We start from the raw sequence: 25,391 nt of genomic DNA on the forward strand, positions 1-25,391 counted from the left end.
CATCTTGAAAAGAAAGTTCAGCAGGTAATTCAAAATTGTGTCGAATGCATTATGCACAATCATAAGCTGGGTAAGAAAGAAGATTATCTGCATTGTATTGACAAAGGGGACAGTCCCCTTTCTACCCTCCATGTCGACCATTTGGGTACTCTGGATACAACATCAAAGTGTTACAAGTATATTTTCGCTATCGTCGATGGATTCTCCAAGTATACGTGGATATACCCTACCAAGAGCACAGATGCACAGGAAGTTGTAAGGCACCTGGAGTCATGGGTGACAATATTCGGCAGTCCGCTGCGTATAATAAGCGACCAAGGCACAGCGTTCACGTCCAAACTGTTTAAAGAATTTTGCGAAAAAAATAAAATCGACCATGTTGAAGTAACAACCGGCGTCCCAAGGGGAAACGGTCAGATCGAGAGAGTGAACCGCGTAATTATTTCGATTCTAGCAAAGATGTCAGCAAAAGAGCCGGATAAATGGTACAAATATACGTCACAAGTGCAACGTGCAATCAATTCTCACGTTCACTCTTCTACAAAGTTTACACCGTTTGAAGTGATGTTCGGGGTAAAGATGCGAAACGAAGCCGATATAGAGCTGCTAAAAGTACTCCAAGAAGAACTGCTGGTAGTCACACAAAATGAGCGAAACCAAATCCGTCAGGAAGCCAGAAAACAAATACTTAAAGCGCAAGAAGTGTACAAATCCAACTATGATCGAAAACGAAAAGGAGAGCATGGATATCAAATATCCGATTTAGTAGCCATCAAAGTCACACAGTTCGTAACAGGTAAAAAACTGGCCAGTAAATACATTGGCCCATACCAAGTAAGCAAAGTTAAAAGACATGGCAGATACGATGTGAAAAAAGTTGGGGACTTTCGAGGCCCAAGTCAAACATCAACTAGCGCAGATAATATGAAGCTATGGCGGTATTATGAGCACAATGAAGACGATCACGACGAAGAGTCATCTGAGGCATATGACAATCAGGATGACCGAGTGTAAGATCGCAGCCAGCCCTGAATCGTATGTAACACCCCAGTACGAAGAAGGAAAGAGTTCAGTCATCAGCGTAACCTCAGCAGTAGCAGTAGTCATATTTTTTCCGATCATTTTTTTAAAAATACATTTTTCTTCATATATTCAATTACTATTTTGCGATAATAAAGACTGTTCAAGTTTACATGTATATGTATTGATACAACGCCTTGTTCGTAGTTGCAAGTTCATGTTGCACTTTCTTCCATATCGGCACAAGTTTGTGTGTGTGAGTGTGTTTATTATTATTATTACATTATTTGGCATGTAACGAGCTTTCGGTGTTATGAATTGTATCTTTAATAAACAAAAGGCACTCTATTTATATTTGTGTTGTTGTTGTTGAAACATAAACAATGAGAAGAAAGTGCACTTCCGTAGACTATATACACATATTTAAAGCAGACATTTAGAAATTATCACTACAACTTTGCAAGTAAATATTTAGATGTTTTAACATATATACATTGGACAAAATTGGTGCATGTATCCTTTGTTAGCTCCCGGCAATGCCAAGTGGGCTGACGAATTGTCAACCTCTTTGTACACACCAGTAGTTCCAATCCGATCTACTCGAAATGTTTTCAATAAACGTTTTACATTTACATGTCCGAGGCAGCAGGCTATGGCCACCGCAGTTTTACAACGATTCATTTTCAATGAACATAGGAAAATAAGACATGGGCTGAAAAGTCCCGGGTCTAACAAAGAAAACACGTTTGTTCAAAATTATACCATTTTTCATTAATAATTTATCATCGTAATTTCGTCAAGAACAGCGCCACTCTAAATACTCTTTTACGTACGACTTTTGTGGAACAATTTATCTTCTGCCTCAAAGTATGCCTCAGTTTCAGCGATAACCTCTTCATTGGAGCGAAATTTCTTACCGGCGAGCATTTTTTTAAGTCTGCGAACAGCCAATAGTCGCTAAGAACCAAATCTGGCGAATACGGTGGATGTAAGAGTAAATCGAAGTTCAATTCATTTAGTTTTGATATTGTTTCGTTTGGCTTGAACATACCTTTTTCCCAACAAGAAGCATCACTCTTAGCACAATAACTCACGAACTAATTAATAGAATATCATGAAGTTTTAACAGCTGTCTTTTTAAGGTTAGTACTAACTGAAAGGGAGGTGAATACAATGAAACTAGTGCCATCTGTGTATTAGGCCAGGGACTTTTCTTCTTTCCTATGATTTACTATTTTTTCTTGAAGAAATACAGCTTAGAACATCATCGAAGTTTTACAAGTATCTGACCCCTTAATTTTATTAGAATGGTATGTAAGCAAGTGCAAACAATATGTTGTATACTTGAACAAGAAATTACGGGAAATGCGGCACAAGTATTTTAAGTGTTTGTGAAGTTGTTTTTTTTTTTTGTTCTTTTTTTGTCTTCTATTCGTTTCCTGTCTGTTATAAGAAAAAAAACAAAACACAGCTAGGGACAGACGAATGGCATTCAGAAAGGACGCTTTATCCATAGTACACATTTTTCTATATTTAAAGTACTACTGCGGGGGCGATTACCCCAGCACACACAAAATTATATTTACGAAGAGACAATTGCCAACGAGCCTATTGTAGAAATGATTAACCGAGATTCACCTCCAATTTATCCAGTGCGCCTTGATATGGTTTTACAAAAATTAAGAAACCTACAGTTTTATGCCGACTTTAAATGACAGGGAGCTTTTATGAGCAGATTTTTCATAAGAAGAATGCACCAGAGAGATTTACTATTTGCTTGAAAAATTAATGTACTTAGCGACAACTTCCGCTTTGAAGAAGTATAAAATCTTAAAAAGGTTATATTAAATATTTTAATATACTTTTACGAATTTAAGTAACTATTGACAAGTTTTAAGTTACTATACCGATATTATAAAATGCTCATAAACCTTGAAGGAAACTTACTCCGTAATATTATGGTCTTGGGCTCCAAATCGTCATGCTTACACTTGCCAACTTATAAGCCGTCAGCCGATTGATTGAGATTTGTTTTTAATTTTTTAGAAAAAATTACTCTTTTCCAATGATTTTGAGCCCAGTTTTGATGTTATTTAGAAAAATGTACCCCAGTAGTACACACTTTCGGATATATGGATATACCCCATGCTCTCTGAGAGGCTGTTAACCGCTGGTGGGAGCGATGACGAGCAAATCACAGTCAGGGCCAAGCAAGGATGTCCCCAAGGGGGTGTTCTTTCTCCACTGCTGTGGTGCTTCGTCGTAGACTCCCTATTAGTGGAGTTGCAGGAACTCGCCTTTCACGTCCAAGCATATGCGGACGACGTCTGTGCGCTAACATCGGATAAATCCTTAAGGAGGCTTTGCACGAAAGACAAAATCGATGATTGGTGCATGAGACAAGGTCTTTCCGTTAATCCAAACAAAACAACTATAGTCTTGTTTACGAGAAAACGGAAATTGGATGGACTCAGTCTTCCAACACTGAAAGGTGTGACACTTGGTCTTTCCAACGAAGTTAAATATCTAGGAGTAATCTTGGATAAGAAGCTGACTTGGGAGATACACGTTTCACTGAAGGTGAATCGTGCATTGAAGATTTTTCAGCAATGCCGCAGAGCCTTTGGCAAAACTTGGGGTCTGAAACCTGCTGTGGTCCTATGGATATACACGGCACTTATCAGATCAATCATCACTTACGCTTCTGTGGTCTGGTGGCGACGAAGCATGGTTAAGTCCACAATCCGGGAACTATACAGGCTGCAAAGAAGTGTATGTTTATGCATCACGGGTGCCATGAGTACAACCTCTGGTGATGCCCTAAATGCTATGCTTGATTTGCTCCCCCTGGATCTTAAGATACAACAGCAAGCAATAAAAGCAATGTGTAGACTCCATAAATATGGTTTCTGGCACGAAGATGGACCTTCGGGAGACAGAGAAATCTTTAAGTTGCTGTCGGAGCAGTATCCACTGTTTTTGGCACCTAAAGATGACCTGATACCCACAGTTTCATTTGGAAGGAAATTTGATGCCAGATTTCCATTGCGTGAGCAATGGAGCAATTCAGAATGCATGCAGGGAGGTTTGACGGGTATTTTCTTTACCGATGGGTCCAAGACTGAAATAGGGTCTGGAGCTCGATGGTACTTAAACGATAGTAATAAGTATCACTATGCTATGGGGGGAATGGCAACTGTTTTCCAAACAGAAGTTTTTGCCATCCTAAAAGTAGCCGAATGGATAATCGAGAGGAGATGGAGCGGGAAACAGATTGGAGTCTTCAGTGACAGTCAGGCTGCATTGAAGGCCCTGGAGAACGCGAAGCAAACCTCAAAGATTGTTCAAGAATGTAAGAAGAAGCTTAATTCTGTCGCAAGACAAAACAGGCTTGTACTTATATGGGTTCCGGGACACTCCGGTGTTCAGGCAACGAAATTGCCGACGAATTGGCCAACCGTGGATCAGCGGTGCCCCCACAGGGGCCAGAGCCAATAATCGGAATCAGTCCCGCAGGAATCAAGAATTGGATCAACGATTATGTTGGCAATCTACATAACGAGCGACAAGTCCGAACAGAAAACTGTCAAACTTTCTACTAAAACTTAGAAGGAAAGATATTCGGTTGATGGTCGGCATCATTACAGGACACAACCCATGGGGTCAGCATATGACCACCATTGGAATCATCGAGAGCCTGGTATGCCTGTCATGCTTGGAGGAGGCGGATAGCACTGAGCACTTTCTCTGTGAGTGTCCTGCCTTTGCTAGAGCGCGACTACGAGTATTGGGTTCCGATGTCATGAGAATGAGTAATATTCGTTCTCTAAAACTGGAGGATATTTACAGATTTGCCAAAGAATCTGGAAAAATATCACAGGACTAACTATCTCTGTCTTTATTCTTTCCTATCTCTTTCTCTGATACTTTTCTCCCTCCCTCCTTGACTATCTACCCCCTTTCCAGAGCTTTAAATACAATGGACTTTTTAGCCTGAGTGTTTTAGGAGCCACCAAATTTCCTGGTGCTCCTTGACTCGACCTTTTCAAATTCAATTCACACACTTTCGTGCTTAAAATTGGTTTTTCCCACGGCTTACGCGCACGTAAAACTGCAGAAGTACTGTAGAAGTACTAATGTTCCATTCACTTACCTTGGAACTTGATTCTGCTGACAACAGTAAGCAAGATCGTGGGTTTAAATTTTTCAAACTGCGGTTCATTCTACCGGTGGCTTCCTTTTTTTTTCAATCCCGTCTCTCTGTACCATTTTGTTGTTTTTGGGTTATCAAATTTTTTATGCACCTTCAGATTAGAGGCATGGTTTCAAACTATGCGCGCTTTATAAATACATAAATATGTATGTATAGGGAACTAAAAAACATTATAAGGTTATATTTTTTTTAATTTTTTCGATCATATGGAATGTGTTGAAGTGATTGTTTAACTTAAGGGGTAGTGATGCCTAAGATGCTGGCTTAAATTTACCGTCTCCTCAGTCCTTTGAGAGGTGCAACGACCAGCTCGGCAAATGAAATGATAAGCAAAGGGGTAACTTGTTGCTAATTCCAGGCAGGAAGGAAAGTTCAATTAAACAGTGATAAGTAAACTGCATCAACCTTGAAGTCAAATCAACTCATCCATTGGAAAGATAGCATTTTTAACGTTGTCGCAAATACATAAATTCCCACCACTAAGAATACATTTTTACACGCTGAAACTTAACACCTCAATTTAACATTGATAACAGTTATCGAAAAAAAATCGTAGTAAAGTCCTCCAATCATTACAGCGATCAAAAACTGAATTTGAATTTTTGAAATAATCAAATAAAACTGCCAAAAAGTGAGCACATTATCAAATTTATGTTGCAATTGAATTGAATTTGGGAGCCTGGGAGTATATGTATCGGCACGTTTAGGGCTGATCCGCTTGCTCCCATAATTATTTGAAAATAATTGGCTTCGGCGTTTTAGTCGCCGCAAGTTTAATGCTCTAAAGTAATAACACTACCAATAACTTAAATTATGACACCGCAACCGTCCCTCAGGGCACTTCAGGCGCAGTCATGCATACGTACGCATCTACCCACATACACAAAGGCACGCTTATACTTACATACCTATGGAGTGTTTTCGGTACCAAGCACTAAGACTTTTATTACCAGGCTGGCATGGGAATGTTGCGGACATAATTATGGAACCACCAGTATCATTGTTGCTGGCGGCAACTATTAGTTACTATGGCAATTCTCTCATTCCCAGCAGTAATTTTATTTAAATGTAATTCGATTTCACCAACCTTCACAACAAATATTGACATTGCAAAGTGCCGCAACATTAGTCAGTTTGATGGCTGTTCAGTGAGATAAATTTCACGCTGCCAAATAAGTTTCTATGCATGTATGTGGAAATTTGCTCGTAAATACTGAGGTCTATAGAGGTTGGCGCACAATAAATTTATTATGGGCGATAATAAAAAATATTATATAAATAGGTTTGTAAAAATAGTCAAGGAAGCAAAACTACTTTGTTTGTTTGTATTTCTGAGAAATTTACCCAAAGTGCGAGAATTTAAAAATATATTAAAAGGAATACTGAAAGTTAACTTAGGTTATAGCGATAGCTTTGGACCAAAACGGACCAATTAATGAGGTATGTATATTATATCCACATGTAGAAGTTAGGCGTTGAATTTTATTATATATAATTTGTGGAATAGCCGATAGCCCTGGCAGCGAGTGCTGTAAACATATTACTTAATAATTTTAATTATAATTTAATAAATAAATAATAATAACATTAATAGTTGTAGAAGAGTTGGCATCTTCTTTTTCATATGATAAAATTGGCGTACTCTTGTTGTAAATATGATGAGGTGATATTCTTTCAAGAAAAAACTGCTATAAAACTTAATTCTACAATAATATGCTAGTACATCTCTCAGCAAAAATATCAGTAAAAAACAAAATCGTCGACTTTTGCAAACCATTCTCGCTTTGTATCATTTTGGTATTTATAAGAAATATTAATGCACATCCCCGCCAGAAATAAGAAGAAAATATTCGAATAGATTTCAAACTAAGCAAAACTTATTAAAGTCGACTTTCTGCCAAGTGATTTCTTTAATCTAATATTGTAAAAGAGTTAAGTTGAAGAACTGAGCCGCTCAGATTCGGTATTCTAAGGAAGTGTAAAATAGGTATAAATAATAAGTGTAAGTGGTACCGGTATCGATATCAATAAATTCAATTTATTACTATTTTTTTGCTCCAGAAAATTGCTTTAGTTTAAAAAAAAAGAAAAATTTGTGAAACTAGGAGATCTACTATAAAGTTTTCAAATGTTTTTCGTGAAGAAATCGATTTTTAAAAGTATTTTTAACGCGGTCTAGTTAACTAATAACTTTTCATGGGACACAAAAGCTATACCAAGTTCTATGATGTGATTGGAAAAGTAGCACAGATGCCTTAATGAAGAGCAGATTCATACAGATCTGACATTCCGGTATGCGGCAGAATAGTAATAAATTAATTATGTTGTGCATTTTGTGAACTTTTGAAATTATTTTATGAATTATTATTATTTTATGGTTGCTGCGGCTTCGCGAAAATGCAAACATTTCTATAATTTTTTTTTTTCATTTTAAATTGCATTAGATATACTATAGTACTTCTCTTTACACAACAGATTTACTTTTATTATCTTGGAATAACAAAGATATTATTGGCCGTGGAAAGAGCAGTCAGCACCAATACCTGATTTTTTAAATGCCTGTCCCCCTGCCTTATTAGCGGAAATTGAAGTTGCTTCAACTTGAATGGATAATTTGTTCAAATAATTGGAGTTCGTAGGGCTTCTCCTTTGCTCATCAGTTAAATGGTTATTTCAATAAAATCATTTTGTAGTTCTTTAATTCTCAAACGTTTGTCATTGTCGAGCCTAAGAGATTTAAAATTTCTAAATAGTTCCATTTTTTATTGAAATTTGTTGTGCTGGTACTCTCTCAGATTTCAGTGTAACAAACAAAATGTGTTCAAAAGAATAAGCAAAACTTTAAATAAAATTAGCGTTGCCACCTAGCTCTTAAGGCAAAGATGAATTAAGTATTCGCCGACATAGGTAGCGAACACAACGCAATGAATAATTTGCAGCTCGAGATAAATCGCAGTATTTCCGTTGAAAAGATAAATAAAAGAGTGTTTAAAACAATCAAAATTTTTTTAGTATGGGAATCGCGGACTATGGCGTTGTCACTTACTTCTTAATTCATATTAGTATTGAAATTGCCTTATAAAACACATTTTTAGAGTCGATAGTGGCTTTCGCCTAATGCACATACCATGCACCCTGTTATCGGCTCATATGGATATATGGTAGTTAATATAATTTATAGTTTATAAAATTTATAAAACTATATTTATAAGGTCATAGCCATATCCTAACCTTAAATTAAATTTCATTAATATAGATACTTTTTATATACATTTTGATATATATTTTTTTCTACAATTATCATAATATATTTTTGTAATCGATTTCTTAATTTATAAAAAAATATGTGGCAACACCAGCAATAAATATTTTTCTATTCAATATATCAGGTTATATCAACCAAATTATTTTGTGGTTTTGCGTTCCTCTTAAACCGCTAAATTTCTGGCCTGCAAAGTATATAATTATTACTATATTTAATAGTTTTTTTTTTCGACAAGTGGAGTCTCCCTTCAGACAACCATTTCACCCAACTTAATGCTCCAGTTTTGTACTTCAGTGTATATGTAGAGATTATATAATTACACATAAATTTGGCGTTCTAAAAAATACAGATCGTTTCACTTCATTCTACCTGCTCGCAGTATAGAGTCCAAATATTCTGTTTCTAGGTTCACACCACAGGAAAATAAAATATTGTCATAATAATATATTGCGTTATATTACTTCTTATTATTATGAAATAAGATATCTGCACATGTTCAGCGCCCAAATATGTATGTATTGACTATTTTTATTCCCTTCTACTCGTATATGTATTGTATCATATATGACACCAAATTGCCTTGTATCAATCCACACTCTAAAAAATATTCTTCCGTTAGAAAATCCGAATACATATTTTTTATGTGTGTATGTGCCTATTTATAAATAAGCCATTTTGTTTGCTGAGTCATAGTCTAAAAATATTTTTAAAATTATTAGTTTCAGAATCATAATTTTTTTTTAATCTCCTTTGGTGTACAAAAAAGAAAATATTTTAGACAGAAAATCGAATATGGAAGTGTGTATGTACTAGAGATGACAATTCTGGCATTCCGGGATCACGGACTTTTCAAGCTCCGAAAATTCAGGGATTATTCGCATACAACTGCGAGCTTTACAGTACCTGTAATTCTTTATGAAGCTTATGAAATGGAGACAGAAAAATCTCCTTTTACATATAGCAGAAAGGGCAACATTGGATTTCACTTTTTAGAAAATATGGACATGAATTTGATTGTTTTTTTTTTTAGGTTTTTTTATCTGTTGTAAAAAGTTACCTTGAATTATTTGATTTTTAATTTTAAAATATGTGAATCAATATGTACTAAAGCCTACTACTTCCCGTTTGCCCTGTTTAAATTGTCACTTTTGTCACAGAAAAGTTTTTTCACCGCAAAGTCAAATACGTTTCGATTTTACTAATGTCATTGGATTTGTTATGAATGAAATAATTTTCACTTGAAATAAAGAAGTATATTTAATATCCTAAATGTATTATTTATTGTTTAATATATAGTAGGAGAGTTCAAACAATGCTGATGCAATTTTTTCCCCCTTACATTATGCCAAAATAATGAATATCGAAATCCCGATATCAAGGCGTTAAAAAAAATTAACAACCCTAGTATGTATTCATATATGTATCGTGCGTACCACTCACGAAAGCTATACAAAAGCGAAATGAAGCGCTACTAAAAGCCAGATAGTACAACAAATGATCACGTTGTTTTTGGAATAAAATAGTGATGTGGAAATATGAAATTAAGCTGCAAATAAGTGACCATTACCACCGCTGATGTAGAGAATTTCTGTACTCTGGCGCCTTTCGAAAAGCTCCACTTTATTTCCAAAGAATGTGGCAAGTGATATCAGTATAGAAAATAAACGTACCTTTGGGTGTAATTGTATGCATGTGCAGATGTAGTATATATATATCCACAATTTATTCGACATATATTCATGGTTTTTTACTCTCTTTTGCCTCTCCTTCTTCCGCTTATTTTTGTTTGTTTTCTCTAGCGACTTCACGACACAAGGATGATACATTTACCAGGTTTGCTTTTTAAATATGGTGGAAAAGAAAATTGTGTTCGGATTTTGGCTACCACGTCACTTCGGGATTTGGCAGCCGAATTCTGCACGATCATTTCATATGCATTTACATACTCGTCCAATCAGTCGTTGTACAGATAGCAACGAAGTAACATGAGCGAAGACTGTGTTGATTTTTTTTCGTATATCACTAACACAATCTTATCGCTAGCCGAAATTAGCACAATCACTTCATACATGTTCACACACTCGTCCAATCAGTCATTGTTCAGACGGCAAAGAAGTGTCGTTGGTTGATATTTTTCGTATATAACCAACACAATCTCAGTGTTTTTGTAAACACAACCCAAGTGACGTCATCCCATAAGCTGATTCTGCGAAATTCGCTGAGATCCGAATAACGGTTTGTTAAAGAGCACCTGTCCGAAAATCTTTTCACCATGGTTATGAATCCTCTACTATTCTTAATTGTTACCTACTTGTAGTACAAGAAAGGGTACGTCAAAAGGCGTGGACATCCATTTATTTAATTTGTATGCCCGCGAGATGAGATAGTTAGAGACATATTCTTGCCAAAATACTCAGAATAATGAGAGGGATCGATTGTGTCCTATTTCTGGTATGCGTCTTGATGTTGAACCGCAAATGGAGGGACCTGCAGAGGTCCACCGAAAGGCAGATATTTTTGTATGAGGAGCTTTTCCGTGGCAGAAAAACACTCGAAGATTTGCCATAGCCTGCCAAGGGGCGTACCGTATTGTAAATAACTTTTTCTTAGTTTTTGGTGTTTCATGCACGGAGTTTAAAAAATATGTACTCAGAATGGTATTCACCCGCCGGTCGCAGCAAAACATTTATTTATTTATCGCATAGAAACATTTATTAATTATTTCCATTTGAACCCAATTGGACGGGAGTAAAATTTTGAAAAAAATAGGCGTACTTTGGGTAAATGCGTGTATCTCGATTTCGACGTAATAAAACTCACCCAAACTTGATACACGTATTGCTCACCATCTCGTTTAGAACCGACTTAAATAATATTGACATTGGATAAAAGCCACGCCCAATTTCTATATGTTAGGTCTACATTTCCGTACGACCATCTAATCCATCTCTCATTGTCTATTAGGTTGTTTAACTCCGAAAATTGACAGCCAGCTCAAATTAAATTTTAAACTCAATTGTGCGTTGGTATATAAAGTTCGGTTCGAACCGAATTTAGCAGTTCCTTACTTGTTTAATTGAATTATATATTTTATCATTTTATTTCGTTTATATTTTATTTGAATTTGTGTATCAAAACATATGGTAGAACTGTGTAATCAGTGACTATAAAGTAAATATATACAATACTTTGGCAGCTATTTTGAGATACTCACCTTGCACTATATAATACATATGTATGTGTACACATACATACTTTATATGTTTATAACTAAAGCAAATTAGCAACAGATGGATGGGGAGAAGCAGTGTGCTATAAAACAATCTGAAAGTACATAGATATCTACATTTGCATTCATACACATCTATTTTATACATATTTGCATATACATACATATACAATACATAGAAATACTGAGCAACGAAGCAGCCAACACCAAAGAAAATGAAACCAACCCAGTCGGAAATATGATACATTTGTATTATTAATTAAGGCATAGTAATAGGAAGGCTAGGAAATAAAAATTAAAGCTAATATTGTCTCGAAATATCGGAAGTTTATGTTAGGATGGTTAGGTTAAAAGACTATCCTGCTAGGGGCCCACTTAGACAAAAAAAAATAAAATTTGTCCGTGGTGATACCATACAGGGGGTAGCGGAGGTGAAGGGAAATGGAGAACTGAACAGACAGGTGAAAGAAAAAAGAAAGAAGGGGCTTGGACTAGAGGACGACGACCAAAAGTGGCGACTTACGTTTGTATTAACCCCAATCTACACGTGGCCAGAAGGATCTCGCGACTTTGCACGTTTGCGCACTAGTTTAGCGCTTGCTGAGTTGATGCGAGGCCATTCTTTTAAGCAGCAAACTACAGGATCTCAAGGGAACTCCAATCCTCTCATTCTGCGATGAAGCCGTCTACAAGGTTCACTGTCAAGCCAGCCCACCGGCAGTTTTTAACTATACAAAAATTCTTCTGAGAATAAAAATACTACCTTTATAAAATGGTTTATGTTAAAAAGAAGAAAAACGTAAGTGGGGACTTCCAAAATAAATATAAATGCAGATCCTCCCCTCTCAATTGTATTCTGCCTTCAAAGGGCATTTTCTGGTTAGGGCGACTATTTCAAGGCCGAAATGTGCATAATGTGCAGTTCCACCTCAAAGGAAGAAAAAAAATTGTACCAACCCGAATCTTAAGTACAAAATGGCAAGCATCATACTATATCATCCTTGATACTCTAAGATCTGATTGTAAATACTTAAGATATGACGAAAAATTAAATTACCCTGCAAAAATACTTTAGACTGAGGAATGTATGGCGAGCTTATTTTCTGTACGGTCTAGTGCACATCTTAGTTTTCACTTTGGTGAAAGCTGATGTTCTTCACTCAACTACATCGATTGCCATTCTTTAATCGCTTAGTGGCTTTAGAAATGTTTAACTTAATTACAACAAAATTACAGGAGTTTGTAAATTTTTTTTGTTTTAAAAATCTGTGTTCATTTGAACTTTGCAACTCGCGCGGATTCAGTACTAGTAGAAAGCAAGTAGTGAAAATGTCCCAGATTACCATCTCAGCACAGTTTTAAGGCATTCAGGCTACCAGGTAAAGGACCAGTACAATATAGTTTGTTAGTACATACAAGTGCGGCTAACTGCAGGTTGATTCAATGAGATTGAAGATTTTATTTTCTATTTAAAGCGTAAAAAAATTTATCGAAATGAATTTTTATTATTTCATTAAATTTCCTTCGCTTAATGCATATAAAGGGTCCGGCCTTCGAAGTGTAACCAACTTCAGACCGCTCGCGCAGCATCTGTTAGTTGGCTAAATGACAGTCCAGAGTAATATTTGCAAGCGCACGTAAGCATTTTGCCGATTGTAAACGCAAAAAAAGAAAATCAGTAAATAGATCTCAAACGTAATAGTGTGATTGCATTATATTTGGCTCGAAAATCACAACCAGCGAGCATGTTAAAGTAAATACAGTTTTTGTTTATCGCACCATTAATCGTTACAATGATACTGGAGGCATCGCGAAACGTCTTGGAGGTGGTCATCAAAAGATCGCCAATCAAATGGCGAAAGAACTAAGAATATCTGAGCATAGCATCCACCGCATACTGAATAATGATCTCAAAGTTAAGCCTTACAAGGCCCAAAAGGCGCATGATCTTACACCAAAGCAACAACAAGTCAGACTGGACAGAGCGAAGGAGTTGCTTCGCTTGACCGAAAGCGGTCAATTTCCAAACATTGTGTTTGCTGACGAGAAAATTTTTGAAATTGAGCAATTCTTAAACTCCCAAAATGACAGGGTTTATTTGACCGACCGTTCATACGAGAATTTACGTGAGGTCATTGTTCGCGAATGGGCCAAAATACGAAATACGAAAATATTGCGATTCGTTTCTGGACCGTCTGGTCAAGACAAAAGGTGATCATATCGAGCAAAAGTGAATTGGTTCTGAATGTTGAATTATTTTCACACATTTTTTACTTTAAATTCAATGAAAGTAATTTTCTAAACTAAATGTATGGCCTTTTTAATTGGTCGAGTGCCGGACCCTGAATTCTCAGGTGTCTAAGACTGCTATGCAATATTTTACATACGTACGTATACATACGAGTACGTATATATTTTCGCAATCTTCATCATCAAATTTTTTATAAACTATTTTTCTAGATAAGTTTTGTTATCCAACACAATTTTCCAGCTATAACAAATATTAGTAATTTTACTGTCATCTATTATACATGTATATGTATGTGTAAGTACATATCGTTTAACTAAAAAATCCAGGTGTTCATACTGTCCCATCAATTCCGAGTGGAAATTTCCCCAAAAGCAATTTTTAATGTTAATTGTATAATTTTTCACAATGAAAACGTAAAATACTCTGCATAATAGAAAGTATAAAAATTAATACAAGTCTATTTTTTTACGTGTGCGTGATTGTCTCTCAACAACAAACAACCACATCGATAACTGAAAAATCACAACACCAACAACGTAACTAAAATATCACGAATGTTGCAATCTAACATTAACAATCAACTACAAATGACCTACTATAATGGCGGACAATTGACAATGGTGTACAAACAACAACAACACAAAATATCTATGTGAATTTGCGACATGCGCATTCCCAATAGATTTAGCGTGTGAACGACAGAGTCGTTCCCGACAGCGCCGGCAACACCCTCCAGCTCCTAAATACTATGAAGAGTACTACGAACAAGCCATGCACACACCAGTGCACCAACAGCAGTTGGAACAAATCAAAACGCAATACCTGTGCCATCAGCACAACATCACAATCGACCGTGATACGGTATTGAAGATAAATCGCCTTGCCACACGCAAGAATTTGCATAAACGCGACCACAGCTGGCCGCCACCGAATAGTGATTACGCAATGGATGGCGAAGCAGTTGCTGGGGGAGCTGACGCAGTGGAGGTAGGTCGTGGTGGAACGCAGTCACTCACGCATTCGCGCAGTTCTTCAAAAGAACAACGCCAACACCAGCAACATCACCATCAGCAACAGACGAACAGCAGAAGTAGCAGCTGCAGCAGCTGTAACAACAATGCAGTACACTTTGCGGAGAGCGTTTGTAAGCGGCACGGCATTGATGCGATACGCGAGAAATTCAATAGTCCCACGCGAATAATTGAACCGACGCCCGCCGAGTTGCGGCAACGCAACAAAATGGAGCAAATGCAGCTGCAAAAGCAAAAACTGCAAAAAACTGTGAAAAATAAATTAGCGCATGGCACCGATAGCTCCCGCGAGACGCGCGCCAACGTCTGCACTGTTGGCACTGGTGCGTCGCAACAAACATTGACAAATGTGCACAATAACAGCGCCAATATATCATCGGTCAATGCGGCTCTAGAATCTTTTAGCGTCGCCATTATACCGAATGTAGCTACAACCACGAGTTGGCCCGCGGCCATGAACATGAATGAAATTGGCGGAGAGCTGACTAATGTTACCACCACCACTAGCGACTACGATGCTCTAGATGACTGCAATACACCGATGGCGCGTGGCTTCTCCGCGCCCGAAACTAAAGCGGCTGATGAGTATATCGGACTGGTGGAGCCACGTCGTTATTACTTTGAACAACTAGCGCGGCATGAGTTTGGGACTCCTAAAAAATGGCACAGTTATGAAAATATTGCCACAGCTACAGGCGCGCGGCAACAATTCACCACGGAAAATACTACAGCAGCCGCCATCAATAATAATCGACAATCACAATCGCTGGATCGAGGTCGGAAACAACAACAACAACGTAGACGCGAGGAGTTGCCACCATTGAAACCGCGCTCCTGTGGCATCGGCGGTGGTGGTACAGCAAGTGGTGGCAATATTCTCGCAGCGCGCATTACACCACCGTGCAGCGTCACAGAAGTGAATGTGATGGCATGTAATAGCGAGGGTCCTGCCTTTAGCAGTGGTCAATCTTGCGTAACAAGAACAACACCACCAACGTTCAATCAATCAAAAACGGGTGGAAGCACGTCGCCGCGCGTGCAACGACGCGCTATTAAATTGGCAACGGAAATAAAAATCTGTTACAATGACATGGACGCTGATGAAGTGGCTGATGCAGCTTCTAGTTATCGTGGCAATAAGGGTGACATGTGTGCCGTTGACAAGCATGATTTGCGAGCTGAAGCAGTAACAGCCCCAGTAAGAGCAGCAGAGCAACAAAATAAGCCACGCACATACCTATCAAGTGAGAAAGCTTCGGGCGGGAAGTCTATTAAAAAGCGACAGTCAAGTGATCTGGAACATATACCGCTGCCACCGACGCCGCAAGTTGGTAAAGAGGAGGCACCTGGAGGAAAGCAGCCGACAAGGTGTAAAATTAGTGACTTTGGCTCAACGCGAACGTTTGAATTGCAAGGTAATCAAAAACAGATACAGCATCAACATCAACAGCAACCCCAGACATGGAATCAGCACCGTCGCAGTAGCAGTGAAAGTAATTTGAAGCAACAACCGCCGCATTCCGCACGCATCATACCTATCGAGTTGGAGCAGCAAAGTGTGGCAGAGCGTATGGGTAAAAAGCAAGCGCCACCACGTCGCGATCTTAGCACCGTTAGCGCGGACCAACTCTACGATGATGCTTGCATCTACTTGCGCTCAATAGATTTAGATGATCGTACAGTCGCATATATACCGGCCGCCATCACGATAGTGCCGTCACTGACCGATGAGATTTCGCAACAAAGGACTGCAGGCGACCAGTCTCAGAACCTCAAAGCGGGCATAGTAACAAGGCGAGCGCTAGAAAAACCTAGAGCCTGCTCCACGGGTACATCAGCCCCAATATCGCCAACACCTCAGCCACCCGTTACTCAGCGTAACTCTTCGCACACCATCACCAGCGTGCCAAGGCAAATATTGCATAAAAAGGCAGCGGAGAAAAATGCATCGAAAATGCCAATAACAGCAGCGAGCGGCTTTGATGGCCACGACGATGCAACCACCAATGAAAGTGTAAAGCAGTCAATTGCCGGCAGTAGTAGTAATCGCAAAAATATTAATAACCAGTGCGCCAATGGTTCCGATAACATGCAAAATATGCCAACACCGCCAAATAAAGCACATTCTGGGCACGCCACACATGCAACCCAATCGCCCGTATACAAAATCTTTGGCCAACTATCGGGCACAGAGCAGCCGCTGAGCAATACAGCAGCAACGCGTAATCGCCAACCACAACAGCAGCTAAAAGTAGTGGGAAAAGTCAGCGAAAATAAAGGTACCACAACCAAAATGCAAGTAGGCCAACATAGCCAACAAAGACAGCGATCCGAACGCCCTCGTGGCATTTACTATACTGACGGCGAATATTTGTATGGGCCCTTTGGTGAATTAGCTGGAGAGTGTGAAACTCCGAGCACATCAGGAATGGAGGCAGCCACCAGCGACAGTAAACAAACTTGCGTTGATGAAAACGAGTGGCAAATGAGCAGCAAAGAAATGAAAACCCGGCAGCAACAGAAAATCGGGGGCTTCTTTGCGGCCAAGGAAGAGCAGCATGCGCGCTCAAAGCGCATGATGAAGGCGACAACGGCAGCTCCAACGCCAGTGTCAGATCTAATAGCAGTGTCAGCACCAGAGCAACAGAAGGAAAATGCCGCAGAAATTGCGGCGCTCGAGGCAAAATATGGGCTATTTCAGCAATCCATTGCAGAGCACCTTAAACAGATTGACACGTATATGGAAAATGCAAAAGTGGCGCTTAATCGTAGCTTGCCGCAACAAAAACTTGTAGATAAACCAAAAGAGGTCGGAGAACAGGAGCAGGCTATGCAGCAGAGAAACTCATCACAGCAACCAATTTTACACAAAATCGATATTCAACCGAGGCAAATTCAGCTACTAAATCAACAGGTCGCTTCAACAGTACCGCCACTCGAGAGTCCCTTACAAACGCTCGCTCGCCAGTTAGTGCACAAACAAGCAATGCTTGTTGTTAGCGCCAATGATGATAATTTACAGGCAATAGAAGAACACAGATGCCGTCTTGTGCAGGAGAATATGCCTGTGGTTGAGCAAGCACTGCAGGATTTATCCGCAGTAAAGGTAGATGACACTCAGACTGTAGGCAAAGTAGCACCACTGGTTGCCAAACATGTGCAGGGCTCAGGCGGCCAAATAGCAGTAGATGGCAGTGTGCTTCAACCATTAATGCAACGCCTGATTGCGGCTCCTACTATCGACACCACCACCGCCACCGCACCCAGCACAACGGACCGTAGTGATACTGAAGAAGTGCTGGCAGTCGAACATCACTTTATGCCCACGGCGGCAATACCAAAACGTGTTACTATATTGGAAAATCTTGACGATGTGATTGCAGCAACTGGGCGCAAGCCAACTAATATCGTTCTAATTGAAATGGACGACGATGATAAGGTGCATAATGTTAACGATAAGGTGGCATTGGTAAATGACAAAGTTGATGACAACAATAATTGCGCACACTTAGCCGATGACAGCAGCATTAATGATACCGCTGAGCTGGAGAAAACCGAAACCAATAGTGAAGTGGTTGAGACCAGTGAAAATCAGAATTTCGAGAACTTTAGCTTGTCCTCTAAAGGCAGTGCAGAAATAATGGGAGGACGTGTAGATATCATTGAACATACGACTGATGACAGAAGCTCGACAAGGGTGGGTGCTAAAGCAACAACAAATGTGAAAATACCGATAACGGGCGAGGCGACAACTTCAATTTGCGCCGCCCCCGAGCATGTTGTCGATGTTGTAGCCAATTATGAGCAACTAGGGCAGTTGCAACAATTCATGCCAAAGGCAACCACAGCAACTTCAATGAAGCACGAACTAAAACATAAACAATCACTTCAACAACAACAACAACAGCGACAGGCTTATACTAAAGCGCAACCAGATACTCGAGTGATTGCAGCAACTACAAAATCTGCACCTACCACGCCAGTGTCAAGGCGACGCACAACTTCCATTGCCGTAGATGAGTCAACAACTAGCAAAACCACAACACCGCAAAAGCAGGAACAACACGCACGCCTGCAAAAGCAAGTTCCGCAGCCGCCAATACCGCCGCCACTACCAACCCCACCGTTTCGTGCAGGCAGCTTGCCGAAGGATTTATGCAAAAATGTGGTTTCAGGTTATATTTCCACGCATCAGTCGCAGGAACAGCTAGTCGAGCAGGTATATGACATGCTGCAACTGGAAACGACGTTGCATAAAGAAAAAGAGGTGAAACTGGAGCAAGAGCAGCAGCAGCATCACAATCAAACACAAACACAAGACAAGCGTAAACAAGAGACCAGCAATCAGCTTAGAACCGGCGTTAATACCAAAACCTCAAATCAAAATCGGGACCAAAATGCGTTAGTTGGAGAACAACAGCAAGCAGCATTATATGAAACTCAACAACTAAATCAACAGCAATCAGCAATTTTGCCAATAACGAAAAGTAAGCGAAAATCATCAAGCTCCGCAGCAAGCAGCAATGAGAATGTCACTGCACTGCCAGATACAAAATCAGCGTGCAATTCTATATCGCCAGCATCGGCAGCAGTAACCGCTTTAGCGACACAAAAGGTGCCATTAGAAGTGCCTACAATAAGGGCTGCAGCTGACGGAGAGAGCCGCAAGCAAGTGATTGCTGGGCGACGCGGCAAATTAACGCTGCATATTCAGGACAACGCCAAAAGTGCGAGTGTGCATGAGAGCATGGACACTTTCGATACATACAAAGCCACCTACGAAATACCGAGTCCTTATTTTAAACAGCATATAGCTTGGCAGTCAATGGTAGATGGGCCACAAAAAATAGTAAAAAGTGTTGTTGGCACCGAATATGCCGCCACTACAGATGGTGTAGGCAGACTACTAGGAGACAATGAAGTGCAAATTGATGCAGTTAGCCATACAATAGCCCAAGAGGCAATAAGTGACAATACTCAGTCCCGTGCGCCACTACAGTCAGTCAAACAGCAATCAACGACTTCGCGCTTGTCCCCAGTAAAACCATTTGCAAGTGAGCACTCACGCAGTCGCTCGGCCAGTCCGCGTACAAATCGTCAAGCCAGCCGCTCGCCTATACGCAAATATCCCGCTGCACTAATTGAACCTCATGCGCTCATACGCGCTGCCTCACCTTTCGGACTCAATCCGCTCGACATTGCAGAATTGATTGATGGCGTTGCACACAATAGTGCTGCCGCTGATGCAGCTAGCGATGGCGAACAACACAAAACTTTGAAGACAGCTGTAGGCGCTCCATTGAGTTCTACCAGCACCGTGCAGAAAAATTTGGGTGAGTTTGTGCCACAATTGGAGGGTCACAATGTTGGTTTATTGGTGCGTGCGCCCATCTCATCACAAACTCAGCAAGAGCAAGCACAGCAGCAGCAGCAAAAGATCGCATTGCCTACCATGGGCACACAAAACGTTGGAATGTTTCAAATTGAAACGGACAATGCACTCACGCACAGCGCAGTCACGCATTATGTTGATGCAGAGGCTAGTACTGACGATGACGATGGTGATGTGAAACAGCAACAATGTACAGTTGGGATTAAGTTGCAACGCCAATACAACAAAACTCACCGAATGACTACACCTACCCCAACTTCAACTCCATTTAACACATCAGTCTCGTCATCGTCATTGTCTTCGTCAGCGCATTGTGCACGTGCACGTAGTCTTCATTCGATGGTGGATAAAAAGGCACATGATCCGGAGCCCAGTGCAACAATAGAAATAACACACGACATACAAACACATGCTCATACTGCAACAAACACACAAACACACGCAAAAATTGACAGCAGTGCGACTGATTTAACCTGCACCGCAACTGGAAAATTACAAATGCCGGTTCAGGGATATCACGGCCAACAACAGCAACAGGAAGTTGTGCTGGGCGATGACAGCCAGCAGCAAAGTCTAGATATGATTGGGAAGCCTGCAGTAGCATTGCATCACCAGTGCACCGCACTGCCACGTGATAGTGGCATAATTAATCGCTCATTTGACAATGTTTCACCGCGTCCCTACATCACTGTCGAAGGTATGTGCAGCTGATATTACATATGAGAGTTACGTGTTGCCGTGTTACTATGTTGCTGTGTTGCCGTGATACGTGCTGTTAATGATATGCTGCACGTGATGGCGCCATGTGTTTCACGTAATGTCTTTTACAATTATTTACTTTCGTGTGCCATTGATTGTTTTCTTAATAGTGCAACAACAACGTCTGTATGTTGTTTTAATTGGACCTCAATATGTATGATTTTTAACCAATATTTGTGAATACTTAATCAATTTAAGTATATTAGTTTTTTTATATTAGGTGAAGTGAGAATTCCAAATTTTCACAATTTATTCATTCAGCGCTGTTAATTAATGATTATTAATTATAATGATTACCATTTGGATTTTTTTTTTTGAGTAAGAATCCATTTAATGACTACGCAGTTGGACAACCATTTTAAGGCCTAACAAAACCAACTTCAACGTTAGTATCCATGCGTGATAGTTAAAACCCAGGAGGATTTATTTCCACCTCATCAAATTATTTCAAATTTATGTAAGCTCAAATCGGAAAAACTGTGGGTTACTTTGATCAGTGCAAACCTCAACTTTTCATCTGAAGTGATCCTCACTACTTTTTCTGATTAAAATTACTGTAAATTTAATTTCTGTAATTTTAATCTTCCAATTGAGTTCTTTAATAAAATTTTATGAAACTTATTTTAAAGAGGGTAAAAGTCCATTCAGATGAGAGTTAAGCGGTCAAAATCTTCAACAAAAAATTTCTCATTGCATTTCACTAGCAAGAATTATTTTTATAGTGGTTTGTTACATAACATTTCATGTAAAATAATTGCATATCTGACCAACACATTAAAGTTGTAATCCACTTTAAAAAATGTGCTGGGATGGCGCTAAGTCCTTTTGGGGTTTGCTTATCACGCATGAATGCCAACGTTGGACGTTGGTTCGGTTAAGCCCCTATTCTTTTTATTAATTCCTTTCCAAAGAAACTTACAGTAAGTACTAAAATCTGCCAAATTATTATTATTTAAAAGTATTTTAAAAGTATGGAATAAAAAAAATAAAATCCTTGTCCTTTGGTGATTATTAAGGAGGGCCTCTTATCAGTGGCTTCAAAAAAAGGTGCTTTTTCTCAATTTTTTTTCGAGGCGAAAAAAGCGACACACAGGAATAATCTTTTGCATTTATTTGAAGGCATGGTTGAGGAGTAATAAATTATTTAAACAACATAAAAAAAAACAAAATGGCGGACATATGAGGGATCTCGCACAGCTTCACGGCGTGTAAGATTGCGGTCGTAGTTTTCACCTGAAACACAAAAGCAAAATATTGTCTTATTCAGATGGCTTTCCCGCATATAATAGACTACTCTTGTATAAAAATATGAAAAAATGAACACACAATTAATTATTGAAAAAAAGTGCCTTTTTCGCTTTTTTTTCAAAAAAGGTATTAAAAAACAATAAAAAATGAATTTTTTTTCTATTTTGTTAGTTAATTAGTTGCGCATTTTAATTATCTTTATATAGACTATCGGTTTGAAACGATAACTTTCGTCGTTTTTTTAAATCTTACAAGCCATTTTCAAAAGCATGATTTCGAGAAAACGTATTTCAAAGTTTTCAGAAGGTAGACAGTATACTCACACTAGGGATGGTACACAGGCCTGTACCTCCGAAATCACCTTGAATTCCGATACAAAATTTTGAGGGCATATTCTCCTATATACAGTAGGTTCTGTTTTTATGCGGCTTTTTTTTATGCGGTTTTGAAATAGTGCGGTTTTTTTTTAAATTACAAAATGCATGTCGACCTATGGGGAATTGTACATATAAACAAGATTCTAAACCAGCTAAGCAAAAACTCATCACAGATTGCATCAGAAATGCTAACCCTACAAGTATGGAAGATATATAAAGATATAATTTTCAAAGATACAATATTTTGTTTATGCGATTTTATTTAATTATTTCAGATTCATGCGGTCTATGGAACGTATCTATAGTAATAATATGGGACTAGTGCCCTTTTTTATGCGATTATTTCAGATTTATGCGGTTTTTGCATTTGAAACGTATCTATAGTTTTACTATAGAACTAGTAGCTTTTTTTATGCTGTTTTTTCTTTATGCTGTTTCTTGCGGAACGTATCTACCGCATAAAAACAGAACCTACTGTATATCTATTGCAGAAAGAAAATCGATTTTTTGAAGCCGACTGATAAGAGGACATAGTAAGGGATAGTACGATCAATATTAATTCAAAAGAATAGCATAAAGAATATCATTAATACATCTTACAACATTTATAATATATAAATACCGAAAGTTGCTTAAAGAATATTGTTCCCACCTTTAGTTAATTTTTAATAAATCCTTAGCCTCTGGTATCTTTATCGCTGAAGGGAAAATGAGAGTTGTTGCTCCAATTTTTAAAAGTGGTAAAAATATTATAATAATAATAATAATGGCAAACCTCCGAGTGTATTTCTGGTATGAAAAAACTCCTCATAAAAAATATCTGCCATTCGGAGTAGGGTTGAAACTATAAGTCCCTCCATTTGTGGAACAACATCAAGACGCACACCAGAAATAGGAGGAGGAACTAGGCCAAACACCCAGAAAGGGTGTACGCGCCAATTATATATATATATATATATATTTCATGTTGTTAACCTCGCCTTTTATGTGTTGACGTTCGAGAGCAAAAATAACTTTTTTAAGTGCAAAATAAAATTTGTAAATCGGATGATATAATTAATTGCAAAACATCTCTTGTGTGAGCCCATACTGTGCTCATATTGTGCTGGTGAAAGATGATTCCTGTTTGGGGAAAAACTTTGCATTGAGGAGCTTCTTCCACAAACAACTCTTGTTGTATTAACCTCGTCTTAGTACACCCATACTGTCGTTTGCTGTTTTGTTTTTGGTTCTTATTCATAGATCTAAGATTTGTCACATATTACGATATCATGGGCGGGCTTTGAATCACCGCAGTTGTATTTCTTGTATTTCTTTACTCCAGTCGACACGAGTCTTCCTTAGGGAATTTGTCAAATTATGCGGAATCCAATGAGAATAAGTCTTCTTGATGACCAAATTTTCATGCAATATCGTATTTAAGCTGGCTCCACTAATACCCTGGAATGTCTCCGACTTTGCATTACCGATTGACGCACAGCATCAATGCATCAGCATATAAATAAATAATGCGAAACTTTTTCGCTTTTAAAACCGCCTCAAATCATAGCTAATAGGATAAGCTTAAACTTTCAAATTGGAAAACGAGACAGCAGACATTCAGTATATATAGTAGACTACTGTAAAATAAAAATAATAAAAAAATACCACGATATTGAGTTTTCAATTCAAATAGTCACGGGGCATATTGCACAAAATGGCGAGCGAATTACAAATCGCACTATCTTTGGTGAATTCAGTAGTGAAGTGTGAAAAAAAATTTTAAAATTTTGAAAATAGTAAATAGTTTTTTTTCACACAAATTTGCTCCAGTAACGTTCTGCATCAACCACGTTTATATATATAATATATGTATATACATATGTATATGTGACTCTACCCGAACTGATTTATTTTGGCGAATTGTGACCGGCAGTTGCTGTAACGACATACAAAATTCGCAGTATATGCGAAGCCAAGCTAGAAGGAGTGGATATCTGAAATAAATTTGCACGCACTTGTAGTTGGTTATGTGTATGTATGTGTGGTTACATGTTTAATCATATAGAGAATTATGTGAAAATTTTATCATTTTGAGAAGTCAAATTTTACTGCTAATTATAACAAAACCAAAAGGGTCGCGGCAGCTAGAAAGATTGGAAAACAAAATATATAAAATTTGTTCTGCAGTCTACCTACAACAACACTTTTTTTTATATATTAATTAGGAGACAACAAATCATTTTTTTATATTAATTAGGAGACAACAAACCTTTATATTTTAATTGGGAGGCAAAGAATCCTTTATTTTTATATTTTAATTTGGAGACAGCAAATCTTGTTTTATATATTAATTAGAAGAAACTGCTTTATTTTAGCTTTTCAAGATTTTTTTATTAAAATTTAATCAAAATATTTATTATTAATTTATTCAGCTTCTATATGGAGTTTTTCTGAATATATGAATTAAAAAATAATTTCAATTTGTATAAAACATTCTGTTTTATTCCAATATAAGCCAAAAAAGTATACACGAATTCATTTTTAATTGCTACTGCGTTCAAAAAAACAAAAAAAAAACATTTATTTATCTGTTAGTAAGAAATGGATTTACTTCATATTGATGT

At 38.3% G+C, this 25,391-nt stretch overlaps 1 protein-coding gene across 1 annotated transcript in view; it reads left to right on the forward strand.

Annotated features, from left to right (window-relative positions):
* Positions 1-25,391, forward strand: part of LOC129241938 (uncharacterized) — a 194,480-nt gene that overhangs the window by 39,075 nt on the left and 130,014 nt on the right. The window contains exons 3-5 of the mRNA XM_054878488.1: positions 14,661-19,299; positions 19,351-19,624; positions 19,670-21,098. Coding sequence (XP_054734463.1) covers positions 14,661-19,299; positions 19,351-19,624; positions 19,670-21,098 — 6,342 coding nt within the window. The remainder of the gene's footprint in view (positions 1-14,660; positions 19,300-19,350; positions 19,625-19,669; positions 21,099-25,391) is intronic.

The sequence above is a fragment of the Anastrepha obliqua genome, chromosome 3, assembly GCF_027943255.1.
Source record: "Anastrepha obliqua isolate idAnaObli1 chromosome 3, idAnaObli1_1.0, whole genome shotgun sequence".
Lineage (NCBI taxonomy): Eukaryota > Metazoa > Arthropoda > Insecta > Diptera > Tephritidae > Anastrepha > Anastrepha obliqua.